The 19480-nt window shown below is 52.8% G+C and overlaps 1 protein-coding gene and 1 long non-coding RNA gene across 5 annotated transcripts in view; one reads left to right on the forward strand and one right to left on the reverse strand.

Annotated features, from left to right (window-relative positions):
- Positions 1–430: 430 nt before the first annotated feature.
- The window catches only part of ASTN1 (astrotactin 1), a 202717-nt gene continuing 183667 nt past the window's right edge, over positions 431–19480 (reverse strand). For 2 of the 3 annotated variants that reach the window (XM_034778724.1, XM_034778723.1), the window contains exons 20-23: positions 17692–17827; positions 15814–15914; positions 9726–9909; positions 431–5718 (exon numbers count right to left, since the gene is read on the reverse strand). In XM_034778724.1, coding sequence (XP_034634615.1) covers positions 5484–5718; positions 9726–9909; positions 15814–15914; positions 17692–17827 — 656 coding nt within the window. In that variant the 3' untranslated portion in view covers positions 431–5483. Of the gene's footprint in view, positions 5719–9721; positions 9910–15813; positions 15915–17691; positions 17828–19480 lie in introns of those variants that run through there. The other variant, XM_034778726.1, reaches the window with a different exon arrangement.
- The window catches only part of LOC117881445, an 80362-nt gene continuing 68733 nt past the window's right edge, over positions 7852–19480 (forward strand). Inside the window, exon 1 of one of the 2 annotated variants that reach the window (XR_004646795.1) lies at positions 7852–8600. This is a non-coding gene — a long non-coding RNA (uncharacterized LOC117881445). The remainder of the gene's footprint in view (positions 8601–19480) is intronic. The other variant, XR_004646794.1, reaches the window with a different exon arrangement.

Genomic DNA, 19480 nt, shown 5'->3' on the forward strand with positions numbered 1-19480 from the left:
CACACTTGTACCACATGCCCAGGGCCAAATTCACAGCTGATGCAAATTGGCAGTGATGTTGACAGAGCTCTAGTGATTTACACCATCTGAGAGGCTAGTGACCAATTCTTTACCCACACACGTACTGTTCCTTTTTCATGCCATGCCAGGAATTCACCTAGAATTCAACTACTGCAGGGCAAATGGGTAGCTAATATCTGTGTGCGCTGCGGTGACTTTGCCTTGATGGGAGCTATTGGTCTTGCTTTGTTTATTGAGTGGTTAAGGAGTTGCTTAATCTGGTGGACAGCCGGGCTCATGGCAACTTGTGTGAGGCGGGAATAGAGTTCAAAGGCAAGGAAGTTACAGTCTGAACACTTCATCTAGTGCCAAAAGTGACATCAATGGGACCAAAACTATAAACAAATATTCCAATTTGCCAAACCCACAACTTACTAACAGTCTGTTTAATAGTCACTTAAATTTTCATCTGGATTTTTACAGTGTTACAATTATTTTTTTAAAACCTTTTTAAATAATACTGTAATTCTTTATGGTTTTGCCATGTCTCCCCCCCCCACCCCACTTTCAATCTACAGTAGTAAAACATCACAGAGTTCTAATAGAACATCAAGAAACAAGAATTGTAGTAATTAAAAAAACAAAACAGCCCAACCATCTTCATGTTAAATAATTGCACGACAAGTAAAAGATATTAATGCTATTACAGCAGTACAGCTACAGCCAAGAAAATAACTCGGAGGTTTGTCTCAAGTGAATCATCCACCATTAATGCAGGAGGAAAACAAGGAAGGGGGAGAATGTGGCCACAGACATAGAAAAGCATTCAGTTGGTTGGCAGAATGGTCAATGCCATCTTTTAAAGGGTTAATACTTTGTTAATGCCATCTGTCATGGCCATTGACAAAACCCAGCTGCATCTAAGAATTTCCCCCATGAGCAAATGTGGTATGTGACTGTGGCCCAAATTCACAAAGGTATTTAGGCACCTAATGCCCAGCGATTTCAATGGGAGCTAAGCAACTAAGTACTTTTTGTGAATCTGGAACCTGGACCTTTTGGGGCCAGACTTCCAGCTGGTTTACAGCAATGGCCCAGAAGCCAATGGTCTCCATGGAAATCAATGGGTGATTTGGTCAGCAGGTCACGTGCAATTGCAACACAGCTGGGCTGCAATGCAGCTGCTTGTGTTTGGTGCCAGGACACTATAATAAACAGCCAGATCTAGTTTAAAATGTTCCGTGGCTTAAAGCATCTGTTGAACTGTTAATTCAGGATTAGCCGCCATAAAGTACAACCCAGGGTCACGATCCCTTCCACCAAGGAAACCCCGCACCCCATGAGAATAAAGAAACTGGTGTTAAAACCTGTGCGTTAGGGGACCTCGGCAAAAGACAGCACTGAGCAGCAGTCTGTCCTCCTCCTCCAGCTGCTCACGTCAGCTTGTGTTCTCACTTGTGCAGGGCTGGGAAGAGGGGGACTTGTCACTGGGCTCCAAGGCCGCCTCACCTTATCCTGCACTAGCAAGAGGCCCTGTTGCATCCCTTGATGCGTCTCACCTGGAAGGGCCATGCATGGCAATGGTGCTAGAGAAATAATGATAGGAAGTGGGTGACACTCCTGCTTCTGTGCAGCACCACAGGCAGGCAGCAGAGTGTACTGGGTAGGGCCCTGGACTGGGAGTCGAGCGAGCTGGGTTCTAGATGTGGCTCTGCCACTGTCCTACTCTGTGCCATTGGGCAAGCAAGTCAAGTACCCTCTCACCCTTTGTCTACTTAGATTGTAAGCGCCTGCTCTGCATGTGTTCAGCACCCAGCAAAACGGGGACTCTGGCTCAGCTGGAGCAGCCAGGTGTTAGTGTAATATCAATAAATGTTCCCCATGTGGCCTATCCTGTCATTCAAATAACTAAAACAGCAGCAGGTACTCGTGCTGTCCCACCACCTGGAAGCTGGGCTTATCGTGGCGTTGCAGGCTGGTATGTGATGGTCAGTGAGCAACAATCTCCTGTGAGGTCAACCATAGACCCCAACGCCTCAGTCCTTTTAAAAAGTGACCTAGACAAAGTGCTGGAGCGTACAGGGGACACCAGGACTAGAGATAATCCTATGTTGGCCAGGGCTTGGACTGGCTAACCAATTAGGGCTTTGCCATGTATAGTCGCTGTGATAGGACCAGGGGCTTCTTGGGAAGGCAGGGCTGCCTGGTGGGGGGCTCTGTGATGCAAGTAGTTCAAAATGCGAAGAGCAGAAGCAATCTGGAAATGGCTGTGAAGCCCAGTCACAAGTGGGACAAATCAGCTACCCTGGCAGGTGTGAGTGCCCAGTGTCTGGCAGATGCAGGGGTTTCTTGGCAGAGTCCCTCTCTCTAGGCTGACAAAGCCTCCTACACTGCTGCACCTGGGAAGTGATAAAAAGGGGATGAGGCTGCTAGAGAGGAAAAGTCTCTCTCTTATAAAAATGCCACGTATGCAGTACTGCTTGGTGAGCAACAAACTCACTTCTGGGCCAAAGCCGTATGTGTTCAAGTGTCCTTCAGAGACGATATTAAGCCAAGGTCTCTTTTGCCCATCCCCTGGGGGCTGCCCATGTGAAATCTAAAGTTGTCCTGGCATTTGCTGAAAAGAGTAAGAGGATAAACCCAGGTGTCTTGGCCAAGATTCCGCCTCACTGAATCCAGCTTAAATATCCAGGGTTGTGTATGAATTATGGCTGAGTGCGTCAAGGTTACTGCACTCCTGGCAGCTAGCTTATCATTGCTTTGTACAGTGTCTTGAGATCCCTTGAGTGGGATGCACTGGCCCAGAGAGACAGGGAGACAAATAACTAAGCATGATTGCGATACGGGCCAAGGTTAGTGTAAGGGTTTTTATAACACCTGGGACTCTGCAAGTGGTGATGATTTTATAACAGAAACCAGCCCTTGGGTCTGGGGCATAAGCCACCTCGGAGCTGCTAAAACCTCTCTCCCGTTTCCCCAGCAGGGCAAACGCATCATGGGAGGCATTTAAAGCACCAGTGAGTGTCTACTGCTGGGGGCAGAAGGGTATAAGACCTTTGTGACAGAGCATGAAAAGTGCAATCTGGGATCCGTGTGGATTCCGTTGCTTTGTTGCAGACTTTCTTTTGCAGGGAGACACTCGTTGGCTGCATTTAGCACCTCACTGTTACTCTTCCAGGTAATGGTCTAACTATGGTACTGGCAGCTCTTCTCAACTCACCAGTCTAAGTCAGCTCTCCTGAGGTCAAGTTTGTCCACCCAATATGTTATAATGCAGAGGGAGTTTTATCTTGCATCTGCCTGTCTGAAAAAGGTCAGGAGAACTGACATATCTAACGTGCAAAATTCTCAGGGCATGGTGGTTGCTGATATGCAAATACTGTTAGGTAACGCTGTGGGCATTAACTCCACCCTAGATACAAAACAAACAGATTTGTGTCCTTGGCACTTAGTGGGAGAAAAGAAAGTTGGCAGGAAAGCATAAGGTGTAGGCTCAGATGGCTTCTGCCAGCATTAAAATATTAAAAGGAGATTCTATTTTGAAAGCTACTATAAATGTTCCATCATGGGGCCCCATGTTCATCTCGCAGTTGTTCCAAATCAAAAGTTCTCAGCTGGCAAGGTCAAAGATGTTTCTCTACCTGCCACCTCTGTAGCCTCACCTCACTCTGGGACTGGAGAGTCTTTCACCCTCTCCGATCATCACTGGTAATAAAGATCCCTTCTGCCTATGAACTGGAATTGAACTAAGCCCCGTCTCCCCTAGTGCTAATGGGAGTTTAAAACAGGGAAGCTGTGACTAAGTAGGAGTGAAGATCCTTGCTGCCATGGCATGAATTCTTGTGCAGCAAGGGCTGTACAAACACAGCGCTCCTGTCAGTCCCCTCAGGGGTTAGCTCCTTATGCCACAGGTGCTGTCTTTTCCTTTTTCCCTGGCAATGCTCCACCCCTGCTTTGCCCTGAGGCCACACCCACACTCCATCCCTTCCCCCAAGGCCCCACCTTCACTCTGCCTCTTCCCGCCCCCCAATCACTCTCCACCCTTACCCAAGCCCTTCCCTGAGCTTCCAAGCATGGGCAGGGAACAGCTGTGGCTGGTGGGGGCTGAGCACCCACAGGGTCGGTGCTGATGCCTCATGCTGCAGTAACCTCAACAAACACGCTTGTGAGCTGTGGCAAGAAAGAGCAATCAAACTAGGAAAGAATAGCCCTATTCTGGGGGTGTGGGTGAGGGGTGCTCTTAAAAGAGCCAGATTCAACCCAGGTGCTCTACTGAAGTCACTTTTCAAATGCTTCACCTTTCATGAAAGAATAAGCCAAAGATCAGGTTTTTAGATGGGATCTCCCAAGGGTTGGACTGCATCTCTTCAGTAGGTAGCCAAGGTCTGTGAAGCTGCTCCTAGGTGTGTGTTCATGGTTCATTCCACACTCCGGGTGGAGTTTCACTTTCTGCTAAGTGGAGAGGGATCTGAAGATAAGGAGACAACCTCTGCTGCAAAGTGGAAACAATCCCACAGTTCCTCTCACCCTCCCTTCCCCAAATCCTACTGGTCAAGCTGAGTGGCACCTTTAAAGCTGATAATGGGCCATGTGCTGAGGTTTGGTACCAGGGTAAATGCTCCCCAAGCATCTACATTTTAGCCAGAGCTCTGCCCAAACTCATCACTGCTTAGCAGCTGTTATTTTGGCAAAAAAGGACACAAATGCGGTGCAGTGAAAAGTACATTGCTACTGCCCTGTTAACCTCAGTGACCACCCCGACATGCCATTTGGAGCTGACTACAGTCGGAAGGACCTTGCAGGATCCCAGCACAGAGCCAAGATCAGGGACTCTGGAGAACGAGCAAGGAATGAAGGGGTGGGGGGAGGGTGCTACAAGCCCTCCCTACCCTGTGATGATTCGAAGATTATTGCTGCTGCAGTCCAGAGCTCGTGCTTTACAACTGCAGCGATTTTTTTGTTATCAGATCTAATCTCAGAGCTGGATCCTTATGGGGAAGAGCTAAATCTGACGCTGATGCCCTCTTTCTGCTTTTCCAGACCTGATGTTAATTGAGAGGCTGGGTTTATTAATTCCAAATAGGAGATTTCTCTCCCTGCCTGGCTTCTGTTGTTCTGATTTTGTTCTCTTTGAGGGTCACGCTGCATGGGGAATGTGGGTGGGAGTCGTGGGCTGGAACCTTTAAAAGTGTAACTTTCATTCCGGAGTATGTGTTCACCTATACAGTCCAAGGAAACTCTTGGCAAAATGAGCAAAACAAACAAAAACTGGGTCTCACGAGCCCTCCAACTAGAAAGGCTGTTGGCCGTGTTGAAGAGTCTAATACCGGGTAAGTCCTGCAAAGAGCAGTAGCTTCCCTCCCTGGTTTAAGCTTTGTCTTGGGAGATTTCACTGACCTCCTGCAGATCCATTTATAAAACTCCCACAAATGCTCTTTTCTCCCGCTTGCCTCTTAGGGGTCTGAGAGTGGTTCCTCAACCCCTCAGTTGTCTTTGTCTCCATAGTCATTAGAGAGGATGCTTAGCGCTTGCTCTTCGCATGTCTTCTTGAGGTCCCGGCTCAGCTCCGACCAGTTAAGTCCGTATGGCTTGATCTCGCTGTAGCGGCAGGCGAGATACCTGAGCGACGTGCGCTGGAGGCTGATCTTGGGCTCCTGAAGGAGGCTGTTGCACCAGCCGCTGAGGTCCCCAAGCTGGGAGAGAATGAGGCCGGCCTTCCTGCAGACAGGGCAGAGGAGAAGCCAGAGAGGTGGTGGGACAAGAGGTAAGATGGGGGTGGGGAAAGGGAGAGAAGGTGTAAAAAGAGAGAAGCAGGGAAGGTTAAACAGACCATGAAAAGGCTCTGGAGAACAAGGATAACAGTCCTGTGGCAGATAAAGTCACTGGGTCCCCCTAACTCTCCATGCCACCTGAATGCAATGTCTCCCTGCCGAAGGGGGCAGGGTGGACCAGCGTCAATGCTGAGGATGAAAAGCAAAGCTGGCACCAACCCCACACCCAGCTACCATGATTCTGTCCCCATCTCAGCCCCCTAGTCACTCGCAGCTTTTGTTTCTCTGAGGGTGGGGGTGAAGCTCATGTAGGATGAGATGCCCATCCTGCTCAATCGAGGGAGGGGCCCCAGAGCCCAGAAAACAACTGAGTCTGTAGGACCACACACGATAAGCCGGGAGTGGAGATCAAAAGTTTAGACCGAGGGCTCTGGATGGGGACACTGAGCAGAGAACACAGGACAGCGTCCACAACTCCATGAAGGAATCCGGGGAGCTGCGGGCACCACCCAAAGGAGGAAAAGTGCAGCCAGAACCTAGGCAGGAGGCTGTGGAGGAACCAGAAGAGGAGCTGCAACCTGGTGCACTGCAGGTAGGTGTGTGCCAGGATCTCCCACTCACCCGTGGGAGATCCTGGCAGGCAGGGGGTCGGTGAACCAGGCCAGCCCGCTGTCCCCATTCTGGAGCTGCCAACTACTATCCCTGGTGGGCTAAGGGCAAGGTGGAATCAAGGCTGGCCCACCATGGTGCTCTCCCTTGCAAGGTGGCAGAATGTCCCACCACTTGCTTCTTGCAGGCGTTAGATGATTGCTACTGACATGGGTGGTTTTAAGGCAGCTACCTGGAGGTACCAGGCTGCAGAAGCCTGTTCCTAATCCCCAACAGGCCCAGACTAGCAAGGTGATGCCTCCTGGGAGGCGATGAGCACTTGGCTAGCAATGCAGGAGCTCAGCTCTCCCCAGCAGGCTCAGCATCATACAGTATGAGGCCCAGAGTCACTGAGGCCCAGATCCAAAGCCTACAGAACTCCCATTAACTTCAGTGGGCTTTGGACCAGGCACTAAACACCCACTGTTGGTCCGCTGGGAGGCAACCTGTCCCTCCGTGCTGGTTCTTCTCTAGAGCAGGTGGCTGGCTAACTGCACTCTGCGCGCCTTCACGGGGCAGAAGGGAATAGCCACGGTTCTAGCCCAAACCTCTTGCTTACAAACCAGCATTGCCGAGAAGTGACACAAGTGTATTCTGACAAAGCATGCCCAGGAACAGCATAGGAGGATGGAAGGTGCTAACTCCTGACAGCTCACTCAGGAGTCCAAGTGGCCTGGGTTTGTATGTGGTGGCCAGGACACCCAAGGAGTACCAGAGAGCAGTCAAATGAACACACTGTTGGCTAAATGATGTCATCTGCAAATGATTTCTCCTGTCCCCACCAGCCTGCATGCTTCACTCTAGCAGAGGATCAACCAAGAGGTCCGGCTTCTGAGCTCTGTCATCACCAGAAACCTCTGCAGCTGCCTCAGCGTTCCTTTCCAACAGCATGAGCTGCAAACACTTCATCAGAAATTGTCATTTCATGTCAAATGTTCGAACATTTCCAGGGGATGACATTAACCTGTCTGCAGTGTCGCCCTCTCCTCTTTGAAATTCAAACCAACCAAAAGATTCAGTACTGATCACTGCCAGCCCTGGAGACTGAACTTCTCCCATATACTGTGCACCACGCCATGATGGTTTACCTCCACCGTGACGGAAAGAGGCTGCCTCTAGGGACGACAGGGGAGTTCCCCTCTCCACGTTCCAGTCAGCCCTTGGCCCCTCTGCCGAGAATGCCCAAGGGGAGGATAATCAGGACCAGTTCTGGTACTGGCTCTGTCACAAGGTCGCTAGTCTGGGGTTAGTCTAGTTCCCAGCAATTGGCTGCCCCCACAGAAGCCACCATTGGAGCGGAATGATGTTTGGTCACTACCTCCTGGTGCTCAGTTTCAAGAAAGGAGACAGAGGAAGAGCAGCAAGAAACCTGTAGGGGTCAGTATGTGTATGTCAAATACCAGCCCTCCCCCAGCAGGGCCTACGCCCAACGATGGCAACGTACCTACCTCTTGGAACACCCACTTCTACAAGAAACTGGACCTTGAAAAGAAGCTACAACCCCTGCCCAGAACACCTAACCACTCAGCCGCCCCCACCCCCCCAGGGCTTGGGAACCCCATGCCACACCTTTAAATGTCTTGGGAGGCCTTCTTAGTCGCTGTCTTCCTCCCCCATACAGCTTTGAGAGAGCTGCCAGGTGGGGGGAGGGGTCTTTGAATCTTTTCTGGTGGGGCCAGAATGGCCCAGACCCCACGCACTTGGCAAGCGCAGAGAGGAAACCGCCCCAATGCTCATCCGGGATAAGGAAGGCTTAATAGTCTTTTTAGCACTGGGGAGTTAAGGTGGCCTTGGAGGTTCCCTAGCAACTGTACACAAGAGGAGACACCCACTAATACTTGAATGCAACCATGGAGATTACTGAGTACTGCCTGCCTCTGCGGAGTCTCACAGCTTTTGCAGCAGGACGGAGGCTCTTTCCCAGCTTCTTGGTGCTGTGTCTGTCTGTGGGCTCTGGGCCATTCTGTCCTAACCAGGAGATGTGCTGAGGATACAGGAGGCAGAGGCCCTCCCTGGGAATCTGCTGGAGAGCCACACAAGGACAGAGAGGGACCACTCAGTGCCCCTTGGCAACTGGGGAGGAAGGAATGAGAAAAGCTTCCCAGGCCCGGGGATACCCCCGTTGATACCCCCCAAAGCCCGGCAGATGCAAGCCCCAGTCCCACTTGAAGACACCTGAAGGTAAGATGTGGGGGAGGGTGGAGCTGGAGCTTGGGGTGAGGGAGAAGGTGGCTGTGTGAGTGCTGTGGTTCCCAGGCCCACCTGCCTCTCCTAGACCAGGGCTGGTGGCTGTGGGTTTGTCTGGGACTTAAAGTCACCCTGATTTTGGCTGGGGTCTGAGCGTTAGTTCACCCATTCCATGGTTGTGCCTGAAGGTGAAAAGCTCCTAATCCCACTGCCTCCTGTCTGAGTTACCCCTTCCCTCTCTTCAAGCTACCTGCAGACATAGGCTGGGAAATCACTCCGCCAAAGCACACGCTGGAAGACATTGAGCCAGCTTCAGCCCGGGGTGATACTGGCTTCTGCTGCTCTCACCCAGGATGCAGGACTCCTCAACAGATGAATGGTTGCCATGGGACAAAGTGCCCACAAGCAGATTCACAGATGACCAGTGAGAGGGTGAGGTTGGGCAGTCGGGGGATGCGCTGTGACTACTTGGAGCTACTGTTCAGAGTATCCAGGAGGGGGCACAGAGAAAGGAGGTTAATAGTCTGTGGAAACAGCAACTAAAGACAGCCTTGCATTCACCTGACCACAGTGTTCTAGTCTCTGATCTCTAGCGGGTGTTCGCTGTGGGATAGAAGGAGTCTGGCCCATCCCTGCACTGTCTCCTTTCTCTGAGAATCATTCAACCAAACGTAATCTCCTGGACTCAGTAGTCTCAAGGATTGGACTCAATGGTGCCTGTCAAAGTCCCTCTTCTCATGGGTTTTTTATTGATCTTCCTTCTTCTCCGGTCTCAGGAAGTCACATCAACAAGGGTTGAGTTGGCCAGAGAGGGTTGGGATAGTGGATCTCACCCTCTGTTTCTGTATCCTCTACAACCACATCCTATGCAGCCCTAAACCCAGTCTGAAACTCTCCTTCCTGGGGGGGGAGGGGGAAGTGCAAATGCCACGGGCCCTCCTCCACATCCGAGTCCTCCCTGGGGCACAGCAGCAGTGCAGCTTGTAACTGCAGTGAGGCCTGGATCTCATTTTGGGCCTATATGTGCCACAATAATACAATCTGCCAAATCTAACCTTCCTAATGGTAATAAGTCTCAGGCAGAGCTGCTACGCTAGCCGACACAGCTATCAGGCTTACCTGGGTCCTAATTCATCTTCACACCGCCATGTGAACTCCCCGAAGCTCTCGTAGTGCTGGTTGTAGTGGTAGAGGACCCGGTGCAGGCTGGGTGAGCCCAGGTCCAGCAGAGTGTTGTAAGCTGTCTGCTGCTCTTTGCCGCTAGTGTAGCCATTGAAGAGATTGTAGATCTTGTCTGCTATTTCTGGGTAGGATGGCAGAGAGGGCTGTCAGTGCGTTTGTCAGACAGAAAGGAAATGTAACCTCAAACCAGGTCAGATATCAAGTAAAGAGCTCTGGGGCAAAATCCTGAACCCACTGCAGTCCAGAGCAAACTCTTACTGACATCAATAAGGCCAGGATTCCCCCTGGGTGTCCTGGAATTTATACCGTGTCACCAGGTCATATTCTAGAACAGGGGTAGGCAACCTTTCAGAAGTGGTGTGCCGAGTCTTCATTTATTCACTTTAATTTAAGGTTTCGCGTGCCAGTAATACATTTTAACGTTTTTTTAGAAGGGGTCTCTCTCTAAGTCTATTTTATATAACTAAACTATTGTTGTATGTAAAGTAAACAAGGTTTTCAAAATGTTTAAGCAGCTTCATTTAAAATTAAATTAAAATGCTGATCTTACGCCGCCAGCCTGTTCAGCCCACTGTGTGGGGGCTGAGGGGTTCAGGGCAGAGGGTTGGGGTGTTGGGGGTGCAGGGCAGAGGGCTGGGTGTTGGGGGGGACTCAAGGTCAGGGCAGAGGGCTGGGTATGTGTGGAGGTGCAGGGCACAAGGCTGGGTTGGGGGTGGTTCAGGGCAGAGGCCTGGGTGTGGGGGGGGAACTCGAGGTCAGGTCAGAGGGCTGGGGTGTGTGGAGGTGCAGGGCACAAGGCTGGGTGTGTGTGGGGGTTCAGGGCAGAGGGTTGGGTGTTGGGGGGGACTCGAGGTCAGGGCAGAGGGCTGGGTGTTGGGGGGGNCACTGGTGCCATTGTAAATCCGGTATTGATCTTCACCTGGGCCCAGGTTATCTCATAAGTGCCTGTTACGGGGTTCCTTGCACCTTCCTCTACAGCAGCTGGTATTGGCCACTGTCAGAGACATGCCATTGGACTAGAGGGACCAAAGATCTAATCCAGTCTGGGAAATCCTGTATGTTCCACTGTCCCTCCTTCTAGAACAGGGGTCGGCAACCTACGGCATGCGAGCCGATTTTGAGTGGCACGCTGCCTGCCCGATGAGAGGAGGGGGCGGAGAGGCCAGAATGCACCACACTTAGGGAAGAAATGGGGGAGAGGGAAGCTTGGCTGCCGCAGGATCAAGCTTCTGCCTCCTGCCCCCGCAGGGGAGAGTTGTGGCCGGGACCCCTCCCCCATCGCTCTCCCCTGCGGGGGCAGGAGGCAGAAGCTTGATCCTGCGGCAGCCAAGCTTCCCTCTCCCCCATTTCTTCCCTAAGTGTGGTGCATTCTGGCCTCTCCGCCCCCTCCTCTCATCGGGCAGGCAGCGTGCCACTCAAAATCGGCTCGCATGCCGTAGGTTGCCGACCCCTGTTCTAGAAGGAGGGACAGTGGAACATACAGGATTTCCCAGACTGGATTAGATCTTTGGTCCCTCTAGTCCAATGGCATGTCTCTGACAGTGGCCAATACCAGCTGCTGTAGAGGAAGGTGCAAGGAACCCCGTAACAGGCACTTATGAGATAACCTGGGCCCAGGTGAAGATCAATACCGGATTTACAATGGCACCAGTGGCGCTGGGCCCATGGTTGAAAGGGGCCCCAGCGCACTCTTCTCCACCCCCGCTCTCTCCTGTGGGGTCAGAGAAGCTTGACGCTGGGAGCTGCTGCGGCTCCGTGGCAGCCTCTGCTGGCAGCCTGGCTCCTGCCCCACCCCTTTCCCCAATGTGCTACGTTCCCTCCCCCTCCCTGCCGCCGATCAGCTGGATCAACCTTGCTGGGGGGAGGGGGGAGACGCAGCATGCCGCTCTGGGGAGGAGGAGGAGGAGGAGAAGAAGAGGCGGGAGCCAGGCTTCTCCCCCGCCTCTTTCCCCAGCATGTTACGTTCCCTCACCCCCCTCCCTGCCTGCCACCGGTCAGCTAGATCAGCTTCTTGCCAGTGGGGGGGGGGGGAGGAGGAGCAAGCCGCAGCACGCCGCTCCGGAGAAGAGGTGGAGGTGAGGCCTTGGGGAAGGGGCTGGAATTGGGGCATATACCCCCTCCAGCCCCCTGCGTGAGCATCCCCCCGACCGCAGCCCACCCCCCCAGCCCTCTGCCCACCCTAACCCCTGCACCGCCCCAGCCCCCTGCATCCCCTCACCCCTCCAGCCCCCTGCCCTGACTTCTGCACCCCCCCACACACCCAGTCCCTTGCACTGCCTCACACACATCCAGCCCCGTCCTGACTCCTGCACTCCCCTCACAGCTCACCAGCTCCCTGCCCTGACTCCTGCACCCCCTCACACCTCCCCAGCCCTGACTCCTGCATCCCCCCTTATGCTCCCAGCCCCCTGCCCTGATTCCTGCACCCCCTCACACCTCCCCAGTGCCCTGCACCCCATCACACACTCCCAGCCCCCTTCCCTGACCCTGCACCTCCCACACCTCCCCAGCCCCATCCTGAGAACCAAACAGGAGCTGCCCCAGGTAAGCACTCCACACCCCAACCTCCTGCCCCAACCCTGAGCCTCCTCCCTCGCCCTAGCTCCTGGCCAGACCCCGCACCCGAACATTTTTTTACAATATTTGGAAAGATCATTAAGTGGTCTGTCGAGACCCTCCGTGATTTTCAAGTGGTCTGTGGAAAAATAAGTTAGACTACAAGAACAATCAAGGTACCTCACTTTATTTTCATTTACTTGCTATTACTTATGGGAGGAGGATGAAGAACAAAGAATGAAAAACGAGGGCAGGGGGAGATAAGAGAGAATGTTCTTTTTCTTGACTGGGTGCCAAGGAGGAGCCCCAGAAATGAAGCTGAGTACAGGGCTGGGGGGCCCCACTAACTGTAAATCCACCACTGGCTGTCACGTCACCTGGACTGGGGATACTGTCAGGGCCGGTGTAACCACTAGGTGAACTAGGCGACTGCCTAGGGTGCCAAGATTTGGGGGTGCCAAAAAGCAAGTGCCCCAAAAAATTTTTCTACACTACAGTGGAGTCACATCTTACACGGGGGTTAGGTTCTAAAGTCACCGTGTAAGAGGAAAATCACGTATAGTGAAAATTACCATAAAGTACAGTATACACTAGAACAGGGGTCCTCAACTTGCGGCACGCATGCCAAAGGTGGCACGCAAGCCAATTTTTTTTCTTTTAAATGGCAGGCTGCGGGTCCTGGCTGCTGCTGAGCCCGCTGCCGACCTGGGGTTCTGTTCACTCAGCTGGCAGTGGGCTCCTGCCAGCCACCAGCCCCGCTCAGCCCGCTCAGCCTGCTGGGGTCCCAGCCAGCTCCGCTCAGCCTCCTGCCGGCCTCGGTGAACAGTCTGGGGTTCCGTTCACCCGGGGTTCCGTCCGCCGGCCTGGGGTTCCGTTCACCCGGGGTTCCGTCCGCCGGCCTGGGGTTCCGTTCACCCAGGCTGGCAGGAAGCTGAGCGGAGCCGGCGACTGGGACCCCAGCTGGCAGCGGGCTGAGGTCCCAGCCGCCGGTCCCGCTCAGCCCGCTGGCAGTCTGGGGTTCTGGCTGCCAGCCCCTTGCCAGTCGGGGTCCCGGCCAGCGGCGCTGCTTAGCCTCCTGCTGGCCTGGGGTTCCGTTCACCCAGGCCGCCAGGAGGCTGAGCGGATCCGGCGGCCGGGACCCCGTCTGGCAGCGGGCTGTGCAGGCTGAGCGGAGCCGGCGGCTGGGACCCTGGCTGGCAGCTGAGTGAACGGAACCACAGGCCAGCAGCAGGCTCAGTGGTGGCCAGGACCTGCAGCCTGCCATTTAAAAAAAAAAAAAAAAGGTCTGCTTGCTTGCCACCTTTGGCACGCATGCCATAGGTTGAGGACCCCTGTTCTAGTGTAGACAGTATATACTATGTGTACTGTGTGTACTGTACTTTATGGTAATTTTCACTATATGCAATTTTCCTCTTATGCAGTGACCTTAGAACCTAACACCCGCGTAAGATGTGACTCCACTGTATTCATTTTTGAAAATTTATAATAAGCGATGCTCCGGGGGGGTTGCAAGGTGGAAGTTTCACCTAGGGTGCAAAATATCCTTGCACCGGCTCTGGATACTGTGTCAGCAGATCCCCACAGTCTCCAACCTACCTGGGCAGTACAGCAGACATGGCCCTGCCCACTAGCTCCTCTCCACTCCCTAGCCCATCCACCACTTGCCCCCCACCCTTAAGGCTTAGCCCTCTTACTTTTAAAAATGATTGCTTGCCCCTCTCCCTCCCCTCAGGCTTTTCTGGCAGCCCTATTGCCAAGTATCCAGTTTTAGACTGGAAACTCCAGTAGAAAATGGGACCTGAGTGTCTGGTTAGCAGTGCTGACTGGAAACTAAATGTCCGGTTATAGGAGTAACCACATTAGCCTCCGCTCCTCCCACTCCCAACACCCACCCCAGAGGGCTGGAAGAGAACCTCTCCTGCTGCTGTGGGAGGAGGGGCAGCTCAATGAAGAGAGAGACAAAGAGAATGGGCTAGACCCAGGTAGGTACCCGCTCTATGTGGGCAGGGGCAGGGACGGGGATCCTGTTTACCCCCTCCCCAGCCCTGCTGCGCTTGCAGTTTACTCCTGATCCCTCCCATGCTCCAGAGACCAACCCTAGCTCCTGCCCCACTGTGCTTTTACTCCTGGCCCCTTTTACAATGATTCCCGGGGCGGCCCACAAATGTTTGGCGCTGGGCCCAGAAAAAGTTAATCCGGCCCTGGTGAAGATGCCTCCTAACCCCCATCACTAAGGCTGGCTTATACCCTGAAGCAAGAGGGTTTCTATTCCTGTCGAAGCTCATGGACTCTATTTTTTTGTACTAGCCGTAGACATGGCCAACCCTTTGGGAACTTTTCTAACACTTCACCATCAGCCTGAACAACCAACGGCAAGGCAAGTTTCCATCCACTCACCCTCCCATCAGCTTCGATCCTAACCTGGAGGGACTCCAGCTACAGTTCCTGCAACCGTTCACACCCTGGTCTCTCTAGTGAATCAGGCTTCCAATTACTGCTGGCTCTGGTGCTTGGTTTTCGGGCAAGACACCACACTCTGAGAGCCGTAAATGGACGATGCTGTCTATTGGGGCAGCAAATTATTGCTGTAGTAATGGGAACGGGGCCGAGATCTGATGCTTGGGAGAGGCCAGCTAACCGACAGCCATCATGTGGGAACCACTTGATTACTGCTGAGTGGGATCTGAACTGGTTTATTCAGAAGAGTAGGGCTGTCACCCCCATCACCAGTCATCCCATCCCATACTCAGAACAATACTTCCCATTACCTCCCATCCAAGCAGAATGAGATGTTATTTTTAAACAAACACACTCATTCCACCTGCACAATCTAGATGTATTGACCTGATTCCCACTGCCTCTAACAAGGTTCTGTCCCGGCATGAACAACAGAGAAGCAGCCGTGCATCCTCAGGCAATAATTACATCAAGAGCCTCCAAAGTCCCCATAACCTTTGAGATCAGATGCATGGAGCCCCAAGAGGGTGCTTCGTTCTCATCACGCTTTATCGTCATTATTTACTAATGCAGTGCTGTAGGTAGGCACGGACAAAGATGACAACAAAGGCCCAGAACCTCAGAGATGTTTAGGTGCTTAGTTCCCATTGAGGATCTGGGCCAAAATTCCTACCCCAAGGGTCTTGCAGTCTGAACCAGACAGATAACAGGCTGGATCTGAGAAGCTTCAATCCGGATCCAAACACCACCAGTGTTTATAGGGGTGTTCAATTCTGGAGTTTCAGGTGCGCCCATTACAGAGACGCCAAAAACAACCAGGATCTGGATTCCACCCAACTTCAGGGCCGTTTACACCCATGGTTTGGCTTGGGCATCTCTCTTCAATTAGCCCAACAAAAAAAGAGTGGGGGTTCGCCTGCTCTGTGTTCTGCTTAACCATGCTTTGACAATCCATTGCAGTTAAGTCCAGCATGTCAGACCAGGGCACCCCCTTAAGCACCCCCACTGTTACCTTGAGCCTTCACATCATCTACCACTGGGCATGGGGTCTTGACCGTCACATCACTTGACCTGGAGCGTCTCCCCGTGTTATCAACTCCCCAAAGCGTGAACCTGGGGGAGAGGGGAGATGTTATCACAGCACGGAGACGATGGACAGACTGGGGAATCTGGAGCTCACACATGCAGGTGCACACGGCGGACCCCCATCAAGAGGAATGTATGCAACTAATTGCCTAGGAGATAAGGGGCTGGCCTACCATGCACATCACTTCGCTCTGTTTGACACAGGTGCCCCAAACTGGCCTGTGCTGCTTTTCCATGCAGACCCAGTGGGAGGTGAGAACTCAATACAAGAGGCTTGGCATCCCCTTTGCAGCACAGTGACCTCAGGCTAGTGCAGGCAGCTCTCTGCTGGGGCTGGTACTCGGGACACTGACAGCCCTGCCAATTCACAGAACCCTGGCGCATGATGCAGAGCAGAGCCCCGGCCAGCAGCAGGGAAGAGCCAGCTAACATACGAAGAGCCTGCTGTCTCCATCTGATGCCATCTGAGGTGCTCACTATGCGTAAACTCCACCCTGGGCCCAGCCTTGGAGGAGGTGACAAGGAAAGAACAGAATTACAGCAGCCTTGGTGCGACCGCATCATAAGCCTCCTCCATTGCAGCCAGGGGAGTGGGGCTGTAGGTAAGTCAGGCATCAGTCCAGGCGCTCAGTGAGAGTCTACATCCCATGTGGACTGGAGTCATACTGTGGGCCTGGCAGAAGGTGAGGCTGCACAATACCATCAAGCAGGTGTAAGGATCTTTCCAACGCTGCCACGCGTAGCTGCTGCTGGGCTTCAATCTCTGAATCTACAGATCCACGGAACCCGGCATTGCCATCAGCAGCTGGGCCATGACTGCAAATGCGAAATAACCCTCCAGTGCAGGTGAGGGGGATACCCACATGCTGCTGTGCCTGGATTCCCCTCTCCACTGGGGGGATAAAAAACCGAGGGGGATGCACCCTTCGCAACCTATGTAGGCGCAGCTCCTGGCGTACACCAGGGGCTCCTTGCCCCTCATAACCTCTCTGTGTGCCGCCCTCCACCCCAATCTATTTCAGAGACTCCTTCATCCATGGGCTCTGGGTGCCCCTCATTACTTCCTCCCATGCCAGGGTTCCCCATTCTTCCTCTGCCCATGCCAGCTGCTCTGTATGCCCCACATCCCTAATCACGCCAATCTCCCCCACCCCGTTTGCCAGGGGCTTTGTCTGCCCTTTCCCCCATGCGAGGGGCTGTGTTCCCTCCCACTCCCCTTCCTCCACCATTATTCCTTCTGTCTGGGAGAAGAATCATTCAGGGTGTACGCATGTTAAACCCTAGTGGTAGGTAGGCACAGATGAGATGGGTTGGCTTGAAGACATTAACAGGTGCCATCAAACAGTTCTTTGGTCTTCAGACACCTGCAGAGGTGCATGAAGCTGGGGCTGTGCTGAACTGCTGATGGGGCTCCATCCATTTGTCCCCATTTTGGTTTCCCCATTTTCCCCAAAATCAATAGAGTTCTTGCCCTTGAAGTCTCGAACTTTTTCCAGACTCGATCAAATGCAGCATTCAAGAGTTATTGCGTCACCGACAGGGAAATGCTGTCCAGCTGAGTGGACAGCCCTGGCAAGCTTAGCCAACACGGTGGTGATGATAATTTAATATTTGTGTATAGTTCCAGGAGCACATCCAGCATGAACCAATAGGGGGGTGCTTGCCACGCAAGAGAATGGAGAATGAATGCTCCCTTTCTCCAGGCCCCCTAAAAAGATGAGGAGAAAGCTTGGGAGTAGCCAATCAGAAGCGGCAGTGTTACACACGAGGTTGGGCGTAGCCAATTAGAGGCAGCGTCACTCACGTGTAGGTGGTGTCAGGCTCCAGGCAGCGAATGATCAAGGAGATGGTGGTGGACAGCTTGTCGGGTACTTGTGCCGGCATCGCACAGGGGGATTTGGCTCCGGAGATGATGTCATCCACCAAACTCAGCACTGTCTCTAGGGAAAGAGGGGAAAAGGAGATTTGAGGCAATTATCTTCCCATGCCCCAGAACCTAAGCAGGGGATGATGGGTGAGGAGAGGCTACAATGGGTCACAAGACTGGCCAACTGAGCCCAATACCTAGTGATGGATCAGACATTTCCTGGAGGGTCAGGAGCAATGAGGAAAGGACCTTGTAACAGGCTGACTATTGGTGATTTGGAGTGATGCATCGTGCACTGCCTCCCGTGTGAGATTAGCCAATTGGGAGCTATGAAATGGGAGGAAATGGATTGGTGGGAAAAGTAGGAAAAATGTTTATGTTGCTCTTGTGTCCTGCCTTGACCCTGAGCTGCAGCACACGATCAAGGCTCTTAGGCCGGTGACCTCTCTGCTAGGGGGCAAGTGGAAGTTCTATGGAGCTTTCGAGGAAAAGCCTTAGTGTCCCCGTTGCAGACACAGAAATACAAATAGCCTCACAATCACTGGGTCTCCAGCCTAAGAAGTGAGGATGGAGACTGGTGTGATTGTGAATGAAGGTTACTTGCCTGTAACCGGCTGTTCTTTGAGATGCGTGTGGTCCCTATCTGTATTCCACATGTGGGTGGGGATGCATGCCTTGTGCCCGAGGCTGGAAATGCTAACAAGTGGTGTCCGTTGGCCCACACAGTTCTCCTTGTCCCCCAGACTGAAGAAATAAGAGCCAGTGCAGGTTGACGCCTCTCCGGTTCCTGTTCTTACCACGAATCCAGTAGGATAGGAAGCAGAGGGGAAGGAGGGCGGGCAGTGGAATATAGACAGGGACCACACATTTCAAAGAACCTCCAGTTACTGCTAAGTAATCTCCACTTCTTCTTCGAGTGCTGGTTCCTATGTGTATCCCACGCGTGGGCGGTGGGCAAGTGTATTCTGTCAGGAGGAGGGTGCGAAGATGCTGGTAAGACAGATGTGTTGAAGCATTGCAGTTCCCACGGCTGCATCCGCAGCCGAGGCCCGAACTGGTGTGTTCTGTTTTGGGAATGTGTGACTGGAACTCCAGTCTGCTGCTCTGCATGTGTCCGGTAATGGTACTTCCTGCAAGGATGCTGGAGAGGCAGCGTGTGCTCTGGTGGTGATATGTGCTAATTGGGAGCACACCATGATGCACCCAGGAATCCATTTAGAGATTCCCTGAGAGGATATAGCTCGTCCCAGTGACCTTTGCGGTATGGCAAGAAATAGCATAGGTGATTTTCTGATAGATTTGGTTCTCTGCAGGTAGAACGCTAAGGAACATCTGAGGTCGAGGGAATGAAGTCTCCTCTCCTGAGCAGAGGCACAGGGTTTCGGAATGAAAACAGATACATGGAGTTCAGAAATAACCTTGGGGAGGAATTTAGGGTGCAGGCTTTCAGACCAAGAAGAGACGGATTTCGGAATGCTGCAAGTAAGTGAAAACAGGCAGCTGTTTCCCCCAATCCAGCAAAGTATTTAAGCATGGGCTTAAAGTTGAGCCTGGGCTTAAGTACTTTGCTGGATGGGGGCCCACCCCCCACCATTGAAAGCATTCTGCTCTTGATTTCACCCTTTGCTACCAAGCCAATGCTGCAAAAGGCAGAGCTGTGATGAGTGTGTTCCTCATCCAGCCAGGAATGAACATTATTGGCTGCCAGTGCCACCCCACCCCCAGA

The sequence above is a fragment of the Trachemys scripta genome, chromosome 8 (assembly GCF_013100865.1).
Source record: "Trachemys scripta elegans isolate TJP31775 chromosome 8, CAS_Tse_1.0, whole genome shotgun sequence".
NCBI lineage: Eukaryota > Metazoa > Chordata > Testudines > Emydidae > Trachemys > Trachemys scripta.